The following is a 15,379-nucleotide window of genomic DNA, read 5'->3' as shown; positions in this document are numbered from 1 at the left end:
TCCTGGTCAGTCAGCACATGGTGCTAACACTGTTTGTGGTGACTTTACATGTGACTAAAGGAGAGGTGCTTTGATGTCAGTATCAAAGTCAGGGTCTTGTAACTTACCAGCAGATCCACAGACATAGGAAATAGCCCTATTGCAGTAATAATGTGTGATGAGTCTTTCTGGGCTGCTGTTGGGAATAATTTATGTGTAGAGTGACCAGTACAACACAGTTACTGAGCTCATGGGATATTTACAGACTGCAGGCAGGTTGTGCTTCCTTCCACTGCACTTCTCCATCCTTGGCAGCTGTGGCTTTGAGGCCCTCCACAAGAGGAACACTTCATGTTACATGTGATGGTGACTTCTGGAGGTCACTGGCCATTATCCAGTCTTTGGAGCAGTTGTCAGAGATGGCAGGTGGGAAGGTTTTGAATGGTACGTGATAGTTAGGCCTGGGAGTTCACGGTGTCAAGGAAGAGCAGCAGCTCTGAGTTGGACTTGGTCCTGCAGAGGAGGACCTCTTCTGTCCTCTTCTAAAATGTGGGGAAACACCCTCTTGTTGGAAAGGCTGCTGATCCCTGGTGCAGAGGTGAGCCCTCGTAGGATCTGGGCTAAGTTCTGTACATGGCACCTCCTGCAGACTCTGGACTAATGCCGGCTATCACTTATAGCTGGGCTGGTGAAACAGAAAAGCCTGTCTGCTTGCAGAAGATGCTTTCCTTCCAGATTGAGACCATGGCCTGTGCCCCATTTCAGTAAATTTCTGACAGGTCTTTGGAGGAGTCCTAGGCAGGTGATGGTCTCCTGACTGCCTAGATACTGCTTTGTCCAGTGGAACATCCATCAGATGTCAGGAGGAGTGCCATGGATCAGGGCTTTCAGAAGGAAAGGAAAAAGAAGTGACTATTTTCATTGCTGAGAGTAAACCAGCAGCAGGGTGGAGACAGCTCACATTTTCCCTGTTTCTTGGCTAATCTGATTCCTCTTAATTTACAATAATTGATTGTCTCCTGCTTTATGGCTCTCATCTGCTTTCTGGACCTCTAGTTGAGTGAGTTGTGTGCCAGCACGTTTGGTTTGGTTATGACTGGAGCATCTTTTTGTCTCTTTCTTCCAGCAGTTCAACAGTATTTGTTTGTTTACTGGGTGGTGGGCAGCTTAGCTGGCCTGGCAAAGGATGCTTGGTAGGAGATTGCTCCTTGTACTGTTTAATGGCTTAGCCCTGCGTTTTGTAAGGAGTTTGCTGAAGATGACTGGTATTAGCTGAAATGGATGAAGTATATAAAAGGCTACTAAAATGTGCTCTATTGCTGTCTCTCTGTACGGAGCTTTCCTGTGCCATTCCTTGACACCATCCAAAGCAGGAGACCAGGTGAAATGGTCTTTTCTCTGCCTTTGATTGGTTTTGTCTACTAGTAGACCTGTGTAGGAGCTGGTAAGTTCTTCCTGGCTTGCCACCTATTCGCTGAGGGTGAAGCAAGTATTTCCGGTTGTGCCAAAATTTATCCAGAGCCCAAAGGTGCTGTCCTAGCAGTGGTCAGAAATTGTTGTCAGCGTTCAGGCCCCTCATGCTGTCTGCTGCATCCTGAATTTTAGGACCAGAGGGATGTAGTATCACTGTTTGCCCCTTTTTCAGAGTGCTGCAATAGGCTGGGATCAGGTACAAAGTTCTTTCTTTGCCACCATGTGACTGTTGTGGCTCTGAAATGCGCTTCTTTGCATGAGTCCTTTTCATTGTCTTTGGCAAATGTTTTGCAGCAGAACTTAGTTTTGAGCTTTATTAGCTCCCTGTTGGCTTTATAGGTTCTCTGTATGTTTTACAGACTGAGTTAGCAGAGATGTTGCTGATGGTAGCCCAGCTGGATGTGAAGAGTAGGTGCAGTCATCTAGAGCCTGTTATTCTTCAAGGCCCCTTCCCACCAGCTAGGAGGCTGGAATGGTTTCCTTGTGAGACTCTAGCAATCTTTTTTGTGCTAGGAGAGCGTAATGTGAGCTGGTCAGTGTCTTGAGGGTAGGACATGTGTGGAGGCTGCTTTGTCATCTCCTGGTGGAGATATGTCATTAAATACAAATTAATTGTTAACGTTATGGGGGAAACAAACCTTACTCCTCCTTCCCACAGACATCGCCTCGGTGTGTGCCTTCCCAGGCCTTCTCTGGAGGAGGCTGGCCAGCAGAAAGGTGCACCAAAAGCAGAGGGCTGGTGCAGGGCAGTGCTGCTGTGCTGGCAGCTGGGGACAAGGGGGTGCTGGCGAGCAGACTGCTCTGCGGCAGCTCCCTGCTTCCCCAGGTGTGGAAGTCCAGGCTTTCAGATTTTGTTTCCCACTCTCCCCCTCTTCCCGTTTCCCCCCTCTTCTCCTCTCCTTGCTCTCCTGCTGAGTTGATGCTTTTCCAGGAATGAGCTGTACTGCTGGCCCAGCACATTCCACAGCAGCAGCGCTTTCTTGGCAGGAGTCTCACTTGCTGTTAAGAAAAAGCAGGACTGACTTGGCGTCCCTCAGCTGAGGGCCAGAAAAGGAAGGCCTGGTCCTACCTTACTCATGGTAAATGCAGAGCCTTCACGGGCATCATGGCCCTCTCCCTTGGCTGTTGTGTATGCATCAACATCACACTGTCTCCCCAGCAGACCTTGGAGCCTTTTACAGCTCCTTGCTGTTGTCTTAACTACTACTACTACTTGTACGGGGTCCTGGGCATTGCAAGGGCTGTTGCTTTTCTAGCCAGCCTAGGAAGGGGTGAGTGACTTCTGTGGAGAGTTGCAGGGAAATCCCTGAGGTCACAGACTCCTCATCCATAAGCTTCTTGGTAAGGTAGTGTTGAGGCCTTTGTGTTTTGCTACCAGCAGTGGCCGGGTAAACCCATTTTCCACCTCTCTGCACAGTCCCTTTCCCTCTGTTGGCTTCTGTGTTGCAGCTCTGTGTTGTGGGCTCTCCCTGCTGCCCGTGTCCAGTCAGAGCTAAGTGTCACAGCAGACCAAGCCTGCTCCAGTTTGCTTGCTGTCTCTCAACATTGATTTACCCTCTTTCATATGCATGTCTCCAACTGGAGAGAAATTTGGGCCTGTTTCCTATTCCACCTTAAATATAAGCCCAGCTTTTGGTCACCATTGAATCTGTGGATTTGTCTTGGTTCCCTGAAGGTCATTTCTGCAGATGTTTAACCTCAAATCCATCTTTCTCACAATGAGTCCTTGCACTTGTCTTGTGTCCTTGAGTTGGGCTGTGCAAGCTCTTAGAGTTAGCTACCAGGGTGAAGAACCTGGCTGGGCTTCTGCTGGGAGTTCCTGTTTGTCCTGATTTCCAATTCAAAGACACTTAAAGTGTCACTGAAGCTTCGGGGGCCTGGAGAATGCTTCCTTTGATGATGTCTCTAAATGTCCTTCTGGTGGTTGGAAGCATCGCTTGGGCAGGGCAGGATTAATTAGTGTGGAGGTGCCTGCAGTCCTTGTGCAGCTTCCTCCTCCCATGGGTCGGAGGACAGGCTTGTTGGGCTTGTTCGCAGAGCAGTGCTGCAGCCAGATGGTCACTCAGTGATCAGGATGAGAGGGGCTGCCACAGCCCTTGGGCTGGGTTCGAAATCAACCAGCAGCTTTGCTCGAAATCAAAGTCTGCAGCTTTGCTTTGATAAGTGCTGCTCCCAGGCAGGCCTGTGATGTCAGGTGGCTCATTCCTAAATGCCGTTCCTTTGGACTAGATGGATAGGAAGTTTGTCGTTTGGCATCTCCCACCCAGGGATACCTGTAGGACTGAGCACAGGTCCACAGAGCCAAGTGTCTCCTGGACAGGGGGGCTGTAGTTGTCCTGGTGTACATCCAGTGGAGTGATTGCAAATGTGTTGATGAGGGGTTCTTGAGGAAAGCAGTAGCCATTTTAGATGTCTGTTCAGCTCCTGGCTGACTGATCCTGCAGGGGAAAGCACAGCATGCTTGTGGGGTGCATGGGGAGGCAGTGGTGAGCACTGTTGAGGGAGGCTGTAGAGATTGCAGCATGAAAACGAAAGATGGTGTTCCTGTGCTTTCATTCATGGGCACTATGTCCCCACTCCTGGGCAGAGCTGTTAGTAGCTTGAAATGGGGTGACCTCCTCCCCAAGCAGTCCTTGTAAAGCTCCCTTGATGTGTTGGGAGAGCAGAGGTGGCCTCTCCCGCTCAAATGCAGAGCTGTGTTATTGTGTTAGCAGGACAACTGGTTTGTAAAGACAGTGCTGCAAGGGAGCTCACGTTCACACGGGGTGCAGGGGCGATGGGAAGACAGCAGCTCCTCTGGGAGCAGGGTCTGACAGAGCTAAACCGCCTACAAATCTATGTTTCCCTTTCTATCCTGTGCTACAGCATAGAGGAGCAGTGGAGAATACCCCATCTGGGGGCTTGGGAGTGAAATTAAATGGAAGAGTGATGGTCTCTGTTCACACTCCAAGAGCCCTTCTCACCCCAGAACACCGTGCAATTTGTACCCTGTGTATTTCTCCTCCTCACACAAAAGGTAAAAATACAGTGAGGAAGACCCAAAGAATGCCTTGGCTTACTGAGACATACAGCTCAAATCCTCTAATCCTGTTTGATGCGTGCTGTTCGCCTGCAAAGCCCAAGGTCTCGCCAATACATGTGTGATTGCTGGTGTGTGTATTCTTTGGTTGGGCCTGTAGCCCTTGGGGGGATTGTATCCCCACAGGAAGCACACATGTCATATCTGGGCTTAACAGACAAGTAATTCCCATCTGAAATCCTAGCTGTGTCGGGGAATTGCCTTGCCCAATTTTCTCTTCTGGTGAAATGGCTGCAGAGCTCATCCCTGTGGCCTCAGCATTTAATCTTGCAGAAGAGAGGAAGATTTTGCTCTAGAGCTAGGAGATGCTCACATTGGGATAGTCACACATGAAGGTGCTTCCTTTTGCTATGCAGCATTATTAATCTATACACTCATTTGGAGACAAGTCATCCCTGCCCTAAGGGGTGTGTACTACAGGTCATGAAAATGAGATCACATTTCTGGTGTGTAAATCCCCGAAGCTTGTGCCATTGGGTAAAAGGTCTCCTGATGGTTTTCGCTTGCTTGTTTTCTTCTTTTGCAGGCTGTAAGAGATAAGAGGCTGTTAAGGTCAGAAGAATGACCTACCTAATCTGTGCACTTTTGGGAGGTTATAATAGAGGATTAAGTTTAACATTGAATTTCTGGGTTTTGCAGTGTTGGAAAAAATTGTTCTGTAAAGGTTTCCTCTTAATAATTGAATTAAATGAAGGAAAAGACCATTTTTTCATCTTCTTTCTACTAGCTTTACATCTTTTTAGCATGAAATTGTCACTGCTCAATTGTCTTCTCAATCTTTGCATCCTGTCTAGTAACAGACTCCTTTTCATCCTGGCTATCAAGCTAATATGCTTGATGGGTCCCCTTCCCTCACCTCCTTTCTTAGTACTGACCCCCCAGTGCCAGATCCAGTTTTTGTGATCCGTGCCACATCACATGGCTGCTTCTCTCCGAGCATCTTCCCCATTGTGAGCCCTTAGATAGGTAAAGTTGGGGGCAGGTCTGACAGAGATGGGCAGCAATCGCTGCTGAGCTCTAGCCTGCATCCAGAGCTGAGGTTCAGATCCTCCTGCCAGAGTCTTTGTCTGTGCCTCTTGGATTTCTTCTTTCACTGGGCTTGTGTTACTCCATACGAGTTCTTTGCTGGGACCTCACTATAGTCAGCAGGTTCCACTCAGGAGAGACCAGCGCTGGCTGAAGCTAGAAACTCCCTTGTATCCGCAGCCTCGCCCGGGCTGGAGGCCACCAAGGGGAATCGGGGAGGTTGGGAGCACAGCAGCTGCGCTTGGTAGTGTCTGTGCAGCCCAGGGTCTCTGACACAGCGCAGCCGTCTCCAAGGCTTGGGGTTTATGGCCTCCTTTCTGTCCTGTGCATGCTGTCTTGTTTCCCCACCTTCCCTCATTCCTAGGACATGACTCTGTGATATAAAATACCCTCTAATTTCCTGAAGCCGGGTTGGGGCTCCCTGGAGAAGGCAGCGTCTGCCTGCCTGTCCTTCGCCCGCCTCTGCATCCTTGTTCCAGGCTGCCAGCTGCTCCCGCTGGCAGGGAGCAGGGGGGAAGCTGGGAGCGTGGCATCTTCCCAAGCCGTGGGGAGAGGGTCTGCTGGCTCTTCCAGAGGAGCTGGTGGGAGGGTAGGGATGGAGCCAGGGTGTGAGCTGGGTTTCCTCCCGTTTTCCTCCCTGCTGCCCCTTCCCTTCCCCCAGTTGCATGGGAGCAGATGTGCTGCTTGTGTCAGCCCTGGCAGCCCCCTGTGCACATCCCAGCTGGGCTCCTGCGGCAGCCAGAGCTTTGTCCCCTCCTCCTCCTCCCCCCAGCTCGGCCAGTCGCTGGGGATAGGGATTGAATTATCCACCCTCTCGGCCTGCCTCCTCTGTAACCCTCCCTCCTTCCTCCTTCCTCCCTCCCGCAGGTCTCTTTGTTGGAAAATTCAAGGCAGATGAATGCTGGGGAGCGCTGGGCCTGCGGGCCAGGCGCTGAGCCTACAGCTTGGCCTCAGCATGTCTGCCTGCCCCAGGGACGGGACAGGGGCCGGCCAGCACCTTGTCTGCCGGGTGATTCTGCATGCGGAGCGGCAGCGCTGAGGGAACTGGACCCACGCTCGCCAGGGCAAGGCATGGGCTGCCTCTCCATAGAAGGGTTTTTCTTGGCCCCTGTTCTTGGCCGTGTGGTGCCCAGCCCCCAGCAGGACTCAAAACATGGGAAAATCTGAAACCAGGCTGCCCTGGTGGATGGTAAACTAAAAGCAGTCCCTTTGAAATTGGCCGTGGGCAGATGTTTTCCCTGGGCTATGGTGGCTCCTGCCAAAAGGAAAGGCTTTTAGAGAACCGAGAGAGCCTGAGCTCCTTCTGGGTCTGCTCTTTTGGGATTCCCGGGTTCAGACCCTGTCATCTGGGGCTCTTCCCAGCACGTTCGCAGGATGGTTTTCCCTGCCAGCACATCCATGGGGCAGTTCCTTCTCATGGCTGCTTCCCCATGCATCCGCGGAGGAGAAACGTGGCACTGCTCACAGCTCCCCCAGAGGCTGCTCGGTTGGCGGCTTCTGACGTGAACCTGCGGTCTCGTTCGTGTGAGAAGTGTGACTTGAAGAGAGTGGTGAGAGGTGGGGGAGGAAGGCTGCAGCTCAGGGTTGAGGCTGAGGCTGGAGAGGAATGCAGGGCATGAAGAGCTGGGATGGGATGAGGAGTGACAGACATGAGCAGGACTGCAGAGATATTCCTGCTCGGCATGTGCCCAACTCCAGCGCTATCAGTTTTTACTCTGTAAAGTCTAAATATATAATCCATTGTGCTTTGGCATCTGGGTGATAAATACCGGTAAATAATGTAGTGGCTGGGGAAGGAGAGAGCAAACTGCTCTGGGGTGGAGCTGACCCCTGGGATGTCTGGGGCAACAGTGGGGTAATAGGAGTGACGAGGGACCTGCTCTCAGCACAGAGAGAGCTTGTTCTGCACTGGGCATTGCAGTGGAGGGTGGGTGGGGAGTCTTGGGGGTTGGTTTCGTCTATCCCCAGAGTGGAATAGTTCATTTGTGTACTGAGAGTGGAATAGTTCATTTGTGCTTAGCAGTTGGTCACCCTGACCCTGCAAATAGATCACCCTGTCCCTTCACCCACAGGCAGGTCTCTGTGTCCCTGAGCAGGCAGCACACAGCACTGAAAATTGGCTCTGCCTGAAGTTCTCTCTAGGAATTGGGTGAAGTCCAGGCTGCTGGCGACAGCATGAATGGATGCTAGTGCAGCCAGGCCAAGTGTGCGTGCACTTGGAAGTGAGGAGACAGCAACTTGCCTGCATCGGAAAGGGTTGAGATGGGCATCAAAGAGGACAGGTCCTGGGGGGATTGCCTGTGTTTGACACTCAGCCTAGGCTGCAGGGGCTTTCGGCAGAGGCTGGCATAAGGCACGCTGAAGAAGTATTAAGCCAGCATGGTTTTAATCCATCCTCACTGCTCCTTTCCTGCTTTTTCCTGCTTCTCCATCTGTGCAGGAGGAATTAACGCACATCCTGGGAGTGGATTAGACTGCTCAGATTGTGACCTCCTCATCTGTGCCTTACAGGGAAGGATAGCATTTGTCCAGTCCCTTTACTGGCTCTCTAGTTTGGGCAAGGATTGTGAATGCCAGCGGCCAGCAAAGACGTAGCAACATGCTGCCTTTCACCCCATGGGACAGCCCTTTGCTGAGCGTGCGTGACACTGGAGCAACCAGTGCGGCTGGCAGGGTGGAGCGAGCCTGCTCCCCGGGTTTTGGCTTCCCAGCCCTGTTCATTTGCCTTTTGCTGATGCCTTGCGAGTGTTGGCAAGCTTTGCTGCCCTGTTCTCAGTGGCAGTTTGGGCAGCTGTTGGTGCAGCAGGGAGTGCAGAGTTTCTGTTTCTCCAAGCCGTAGTGTGCTGGGACTCGATGGCAGTGCCTGGACAGCCCAGCAGTCTGGGACAATGGGTCACAGCTCTGCATCCCACAGTTGCATCCTCTTCGATTCTTCGTGAGTTGGGGACTGGCCTGGGGACTCTTCAGAGCTGTTGATGGGATCCCACCTCTGTGTACTCTGTTAGTTACTTATAGGCTTCTACCTTTTAATATATTATTTCCCTTGGTTTCACATTTGTTCTTTTGTTCTTTGTCTGTTGGATTCTTCCCCCCCCCCCAAAAAAAAGAAAATTACTCACTGTTTCATTACTGCATTATTCTTTTTAAGCACAATATACATCAAGCTACCTTAGATATAGCTTGGAAGGGGAAATTAATATCACAAACTACGTTTGAGATATTTTTGTATTTAATAAGAGTGCTTAAAATGTCATTGAGTAGAAAAGAAAATGAGCTTGTTAAAGCCTGTTTTACCATTAAATTTGATCAAAGATGGTATTAATTGAATCCGGTGAATTAACAAGTTGTTTTGATTGCATACTCAGTGTGGAAAAAGTATTTAGGTGCCAGTGATATGTAAAATAGAATAAAACTTCTCTCTAAAGAAAAATGATGCTTTTACTATTGGGAGGGAAAATTATCAGTAGTCCCTCCATTATGAAGACTGACAATAATGTAGCTGTTTGTGTAATGCAGGAACATGACATTGTGGCACAACTGTAAAGCTTGAAGTGATGTTGAAATATTATGTAGGTAGTTAAAAAGCAACAGTAACATTTGGGAAGCAACATGTTTAGTGTATTGCACTTTCATCTATTAGAAATCTCTGGCATAGGTTGTGATTCTTTCAGATTGTTATAGAGAGGTTTAAATTATGTATTTATTTAGAGAGAAGCAAACTGATGGAAGTGTGTCTGCTGGAAATGCAGAGACAAAGCAGTCTAGGAGGTTCCTGGAGTGTGTGGAAGATAACTTGCTGACACAGCTGGTGAGGGAGCCAACTAGGGAAGATGCCCACTGGACCTGTTGTTTGTGAACAGAGAAGGACTTGTGGGTGATGTGATGGTCATCGCGGGCACAGCGAGTTTTAGATTCTCCTGAGCTGGGAGATGGAGACAGGGACAGGAAGCAGAATGACGCCCCCGTAATCCAAGGGGAAATGGTCAGTGACCTGCTATACCACTTAGATACATACAAGTCTATGGGGCCAGATGGGATCCAGCCAAGGGTACTAAGGAAGCTGGCAGAAGTGCTCACCAAGCCACTTCCCATCATTTACCAGCAGTCCCGGCTCAGTGGGGAGGTCACAGCTGACTGGAAGTTAGCAGATGTGACACCTGGCTACAGGAAGGGCTGGAAGAAGGATCCAGGGAACTGCAGGCCTGTCAGTCTGACCTAAGTGCTAGGGAGGGTTATGGCACTGATCATCTTGAGTGCCTCCATGTGGTATGTACAGGACAACCAGATGATGAGGCCCAGTCAGCATAGGTTTATGAAAGGTAGGTCCTGCTTGACTAACCTGATCTGCTTCTATGACATGGTGACCCGCTTAGTAGGTGAGGGAAAGCCTGTGGATGTTGTCTACCTGGACTTTAGTAAAGCCTTTGACACAATTTCCCTCAGCATTCTCCTGGAGAAACTGGCTGCTCATGGCTTGGATGGGTGTACGGTTCTCTGGATGAAAAACTCTCTGGGTAGCCAAGCCCAATGAGTGATGGTGAATGGAGTTAAATTCGGTTGGTGGCCAGTCACAAGTGGTGTTCCCAAGGGCTCAGTACTGGAGCCAGTTCTGTTTAATATCTTTATCAGTGATCTGGACAACTGGATCGAGTGCACCCTCAGTAAATTTGCAGATGACACCAAGTTGGGTGGGAGTGTTGATCAGCTGGAGGGTAGGAAGGCTCTGCAGAGGGATCTGGACAGGCTGGATCAATTGGCTGAGCCCAATGGTATGAGGTTGAACAAGGCAAAGTGCCGGGTCCTGCCCCTGGGTCACAACAACCCCATGCAATGCTACAGGCTTGGGGAAGAGTGGCTGGAAAGCTGCTTGGCGGTAAAGGACCTTGGGGTGCTGACTGATGGCTGAACATGAGCCAGCTTGTGCCCAGGCAGCCAAGAAGGCCAATGACATCCTGGCTGTATCAGCAATAGTGTGGCCAGCAGGGCCAGGGCAGTGATCATCCCCCTGTACTCAGCACTGGTGAGGCTGCACCTCGAATCCTGTGTTCAGTTCTGGGCCCCTCACTACAAGAGAGATATTCAGGTGCTGGAGCAGGTCCAGAGATGGCCAACAAAGCTGGTGAAGGGTCTGGAGCACAAGTCTTTCAAGGAACGGCTGAGGGAACTGAGGCTGTTCAGCCTGGAGAAAAGGAGGCTCAGAGGGAACCTTATTGCTCTGTACAGCGACCTAACAGGAGGGTGTAGCGAGGTGGGTGTCGGTCTCTTCTCCCAAGCAATAGGACAAGAGGAAATGAACCCAAGTTGCGCCAGGGAAGGTTTAGATTGGATATTAAGAAAAATTCCTTCACTTAAATGGTTCTCAAGCACTGGAACAGGCTGTGCAGGGAGGTGGTGGAGTCATCATCCCTGGAGGTATTTAAAAGATACGTGGATGTGGCACTGAGGGGTATGGTTTAGTGGTGGATTTTGCAGTGCTGGGTTAATGGTTGGACTTGATGTTATTAAAGGTATTTTCCAACCTAAATGATGCTATGATTCTGTGATAAGCATCTGATTTTATTTTTTTTTCTTTATTGATTAAAATGTGAATTGGGGATAAAACAGCTGGATGCAAATGGGAGAGCCTGTTTCTCCCATCTCTTCTCTCCAACCTGCCAGTCGTAGCTGTGGGCATAGAAAGCCGTAGCCCAGCAGCAGGAGGAAGCTGCTGGTTCTTTCCCTACCCAGTCTCCAAGCCTGGGCTGCCTGTCGTTGGGTGCAAACACCTGCCTGGGAAAGTCTCCTTTTCTTCTCAAGTCTTGGACCCAGCTCTGACTGCCTCCTCTCCCCTCTACAGGGTGGTGAAAGAAGAGATCTCTGATGACAATGCCAAGCTTCCTTGCTTCAACGGCCGGGTGGTGTCGTGGGTAAGCAAGCCCCTTGCTTCAATATCTCACTGCCTGTTTCTGCCCTCCCTGAAAACCACTGTTTGGTTGCACAGTGCCAAGTGAGGCACGGGGACTGCTACATACTGTCGGTGTGCTGAGTGCTAATGAAGCTGATGAGCTGGATTACCACGCTCCAGTCCCTCATCTGGAAAGGGGCTGCATGGTGCTGGGTCCCCCGTGCCAGGGGAGATGCAGGATGCCTCTGTGGAGAGCTCGCGGTAACCGATGGCTGGCAGAGGCGGTGGTCCCAGCCTGTCTGCAGCATAACCCATGTGCCCCTATGGCAGGGTCAGCTTTCCAAGAAAAGTTCTGCTCCGGTGACTGGCGCAAAGGGCTTAAGTGACTTTAGTGCTGGTGAAGTGGACTGGATTTGGCTGCCCTGAAGACTAAAGGTACTGCCTGGGCAGCTGCAGGACAAGCTTCTCCCTCTGTGCCATGCCATGCACATGCTCTGTCCCCTGCTCGCATGCCTCCCTCTGCCCCCAAGGGGACCCTCTGGTGGGGAGAGGGTATTCAGTCTCCATAGTCCATTATCCCTTTTCCCCTTCTGCTGAGCTGCAGGTTGTGCTGATGGGGACGCGTGGATCTACACCAGGAGAACCAAGAGGCCACCAAATACCCCCTAAACAGTGAAAATCCTCAGCAAATCAGGCTGGGTCAGACCTAATGCTTCTTCTAGCCCTGCATCAAACAGCTAGGCCCCAGCTGGGGGACTGTGAAGTGACTGTGTTTCAGGAGGGAGGGCAGGGGTGATGGGACCAAGCGGGTGGGTGCCTTGCTGCCGCTCAGGCTCCCGCTGGGGTGCTGGCAGCACGCAGGGTGGTGTCCTGCCCGGGTACCCGGGAGGAGAGGGCGCCCCTGGCTCCGCACAAAGAGCCATATCCCCAGCGCGTGGACGCCTGCCGCCCTCCCTCTAGCGGTTATCAGGCCCTTCTGGAAACAGCCTCTGTCCCAGCTGCTGCTCTGTCTGCCCTGACACATCTCCTCACCTTTCCCTTTCCAGCTGCCTTTTTTTCCCCACCTGCTTTATGGGGAGTCCCAAAGTCTCTGAACCCTTTCTGTTGCTCTTTTTTCACCTGGTGTGCTTTTCCTTGTAGTCCACGCATCCATGTAGCTGCTGGCTTTCCTTGTAGCGGCTCTCTGGTTGCTCAGTGTGAGTGGCACAGCTCTGGTGCAGCTCTGTCTGGTGTGACCAAAGTACGATGCTGCTGCTCTGTCGTGCCGGCTCCTTGAGGGGAGCTTATGCCTGGAGTTAGCACTGACCGATACTGGCTCTTGCGCATGAAGGGTGACAGCAGTCTCAGAGACCTTTATGCACAGCTGATGATCCCTTTTTCTATCTCTGCTGATAGCCTCCTTGTCCATGGGTGGTTTGGGGGCTGAGGGGTAAGGGGAAACACTCGCTTTACTGCTTCTGCCAGACAGGCTGGGATGAGGCTATTTTAGGAACTTGGTACTAATTTTAGCTATAGGGAAAGACAGGAGCTTGGACGCAAATGTCTATTTCCTGACAGTGCAAGAGGCAGGAAAAGAGCAGGGTGCTTATCAAAGCCTTCCCTGGAGGAAATCTCAGCCCCAGGAGTGTTAGAGGAAGGCAGCATCAGTCCCCCTGCCCAAGAATCTCCCCTCTCCTTTCCTCCTCACTGCTGTTTGACAGCTGCCTGTGGCTAGTTTGCTCTGTCCAGATCTATTTGCATGGTTTTGCCTTGAAATCTTCAAGCATAGAGCATTATATGACTTTTCCCTGGACAGTGCTGGCCATGTCAAGCATTTCTTCTCCCCTGTGCTCCCAGGCAGTGGCTGCTGGAGCAGGGATGTGGCCCTCAGGGAGTGGGATGTGTCTTGGGAAGGTAAGTCACCAGGAAGGTGCCAGAAGCAGAGCTGGGCATGTGCCTGGGGCTTTCCGGAGGGAGGGAAGCCCAGCGAGTGTGAGACAGGAGCTGGTTAGACAGTTGTGAGAGCAGGAGCTGTTGGGCTTGTCCTGGGGCTTGTGGGACGGGCTCTGCAGCTTTTGACACCCCAGGGTGCCCTCTGCCCTGTCTGCTGCCTTGGCTGTGGATTTTTCAGGGTTGCTCTGTCTTCCTTGCCCCAGCTGCATCTCTGTGCCTGTTCCCAGTGACTCCCTGGCAGCAGACCTCTCTCCCCCTGCCCTAATCATGGCCTGTGAGGTACACACACACCCTCCTTTATCATGGTTTCCCCAGTTCTTGAAGGTGGGTTCATCCCAATGATGCTGGGAAGCACTCAAGACCTGTGTAAATGGGCTGTGTCTCCAGCACCTGGCTTGGCATCTGCTCCTGTCTCCATGCAGATGTGGTCACCTCACCAGCAAGCAGTAGAGCTGCCTCTGCATTTGTACTGGGTGTTATGGTTTGTGCAGCAATCAGCTCCTTTCTGGCCTGTGTTTCATGTTCCTTCTATCCTGACCCACAGTGGGCATTCCTCACCTCTGATAGACTTGACCTTTCCTGTGATGGCTGATGGTTTGGCAGTTGGTTCGGGCGCACAGGCTGAGACTTCACCTCTGTCCTGGTGTCCTCACCTCCCTGGACTGGCTCCAGGCTGACCCACAGCCTCTTTTGTATAGGGCCTGGGCTATGTGGTCCCTCCCTGACACTGGGAGAGAATCAACCTTCCTGTTTGTCCGTGCTGTGCAGGGGACAGGTGTGGGGCAGATGTGAAAAGCACGTTGGAAGTGGGGAGAAAGCAAACCTGGATAGGGAGCTCCTTTGAGCTATCCTGTTTCATCCCAGTGGTGAGCCCATTCTTCCCAGAAGAGGCTCCACCTCATTCCTTGAGCCCTGAAATTGGTGGTTTATCTTGGATCCAGAGGCACAGATGTAGGTGTGCCTGGGCTGTCCCAATGCATGGCTGGTATAAAGAGTTCCTGGGGTTTGACCCTTGAATTTCTGCACTGGGGAAACTGTTGAGTCTCCCAGAGGTTGGCTGGGGGTAGTGCCCAAGACAGTTAACTGGGCACAACCTGAACGTTTGTGAAGTATGTATGGAAGCTGGAAAATGTTGGAGTCTCTTTCAAAGCCAGTCTCAGTCCTGAGCTGGTAAAATTGAGAAAAGGAATGACTGGTAGCTGCCTCTTTTGATGTAAGAACAACCAGGGAAATCCATTCCTTCCTACAGGACATGTGCTAAAGGTTACCTGAGTGGGAAAATTGTGTGGTATGAGTGTGCAGATGATGTCAGAGTCTCCAAGCAGGGCTGTCAGCCACCCGGATTCACCGCTGGGTCAGGGATTCCTGAGCCACAAATAGCCGGTGTCTGGGAAGGTGGTGTGGGGGAATGTTGCTACATGCTTGGCGTGTTCCATACCCGCTCCTGGGCATCTGCTGTTGTCTGCTGTCAGAGAGGAGATCTTGGGCCAGGCAGGCTTTTGGCCAGCTCGTTTGGCCACTCTCGTAAATGTTTTCCCAGCGCCTCAGCCATTTCATTCTCTGTCTGTCATCCTTCCAGCTGGTGTCTGCAGAGGGTTCCCATTCAGATGCCGGCTCGGTCTGTGCTGATAACCAGACGGAGCTGCCACCCTCCATGGAGCGCACAGGAGGAATTGGAGACTCCAGGCCTCCCTCTTTCCAGTAAGTTACCTGGACACCTAGCCTGGTTTCTGAGGGACTCAAAGTGACTGCTGTAAATCCAGACCAGAGTCTGGGACACTCCTACCCAAATTGGCAGCTAGAGGGGAGGAGGATGGGGCTGGGAGCAGATTTGAAGTGGAGCTTTGTTATTCAACAAGCAAGGGCATGCTGAAAATAGTGCAGGGAAGTTGGCAAGAAGCTGGCACAGCTTCCTCCCGTCCCTTGCCCTGCACTCATAGATGTGCTGTGGTTGTTCCCCACCACTTCTACTCCTGTCTCTCAAGAAGCAGTTGGCTGATGGCTGG

The 15,379-nt window shown here is 51.5% G+C and overlaps 1 protein-coding gene across 4 annotated transcripts in view; it reads left to right on the top strand.

The window, feature by feature from the left end:
• DVL3 (dishevelled segment polarity protein 3) overlaps window positions 1-15,379 on the top strand; it is a 41,652-nt gene that overhangs the window by 10,062 nt on the left and 16,211 nt on the right. For 3 of the 4 annotated variants that reach the window (XM_030496113.1, XM_030496114.1, XM_030496115.1), the window contains exons 2-3: window positions 11,394-11,463; window positions 14,953-15,074. In XM_030496113.1, the coding sequence (XP_030351973.1) occupies window positions 11,394-11,463; window positions 14,953-15,074 (192 nt within the window). Of the gene's footprint in view, window positions 1-11,393; window positions 11,464-11,533; window positions 11,877-14,952; window positions 15,075-15,379 lie in introns of those variants that run through there. The other variant, XM_030496116.1, reaches the window with a different exon arrangement.

Source organism: Strigops habroptila, chromosome 8 (genome assembly GCF_004027225.2).
Source record: "Strigops habroptila isolate Jane chromosome 8, bStrHab1.2.pri, whole genome shotgun sequence".
In the NCBI taxonomy this organism is placed as follows: Eukaryota; Metazoa; Chordata; class Aves; order Psittaciformes; family Psittacidae; genus Strigops; species Strigops habroptila.
Note: the sequence above shows the minus strand (reverse complement) of the source record. Positions and strands in the feature narration are given on the sequence as shown.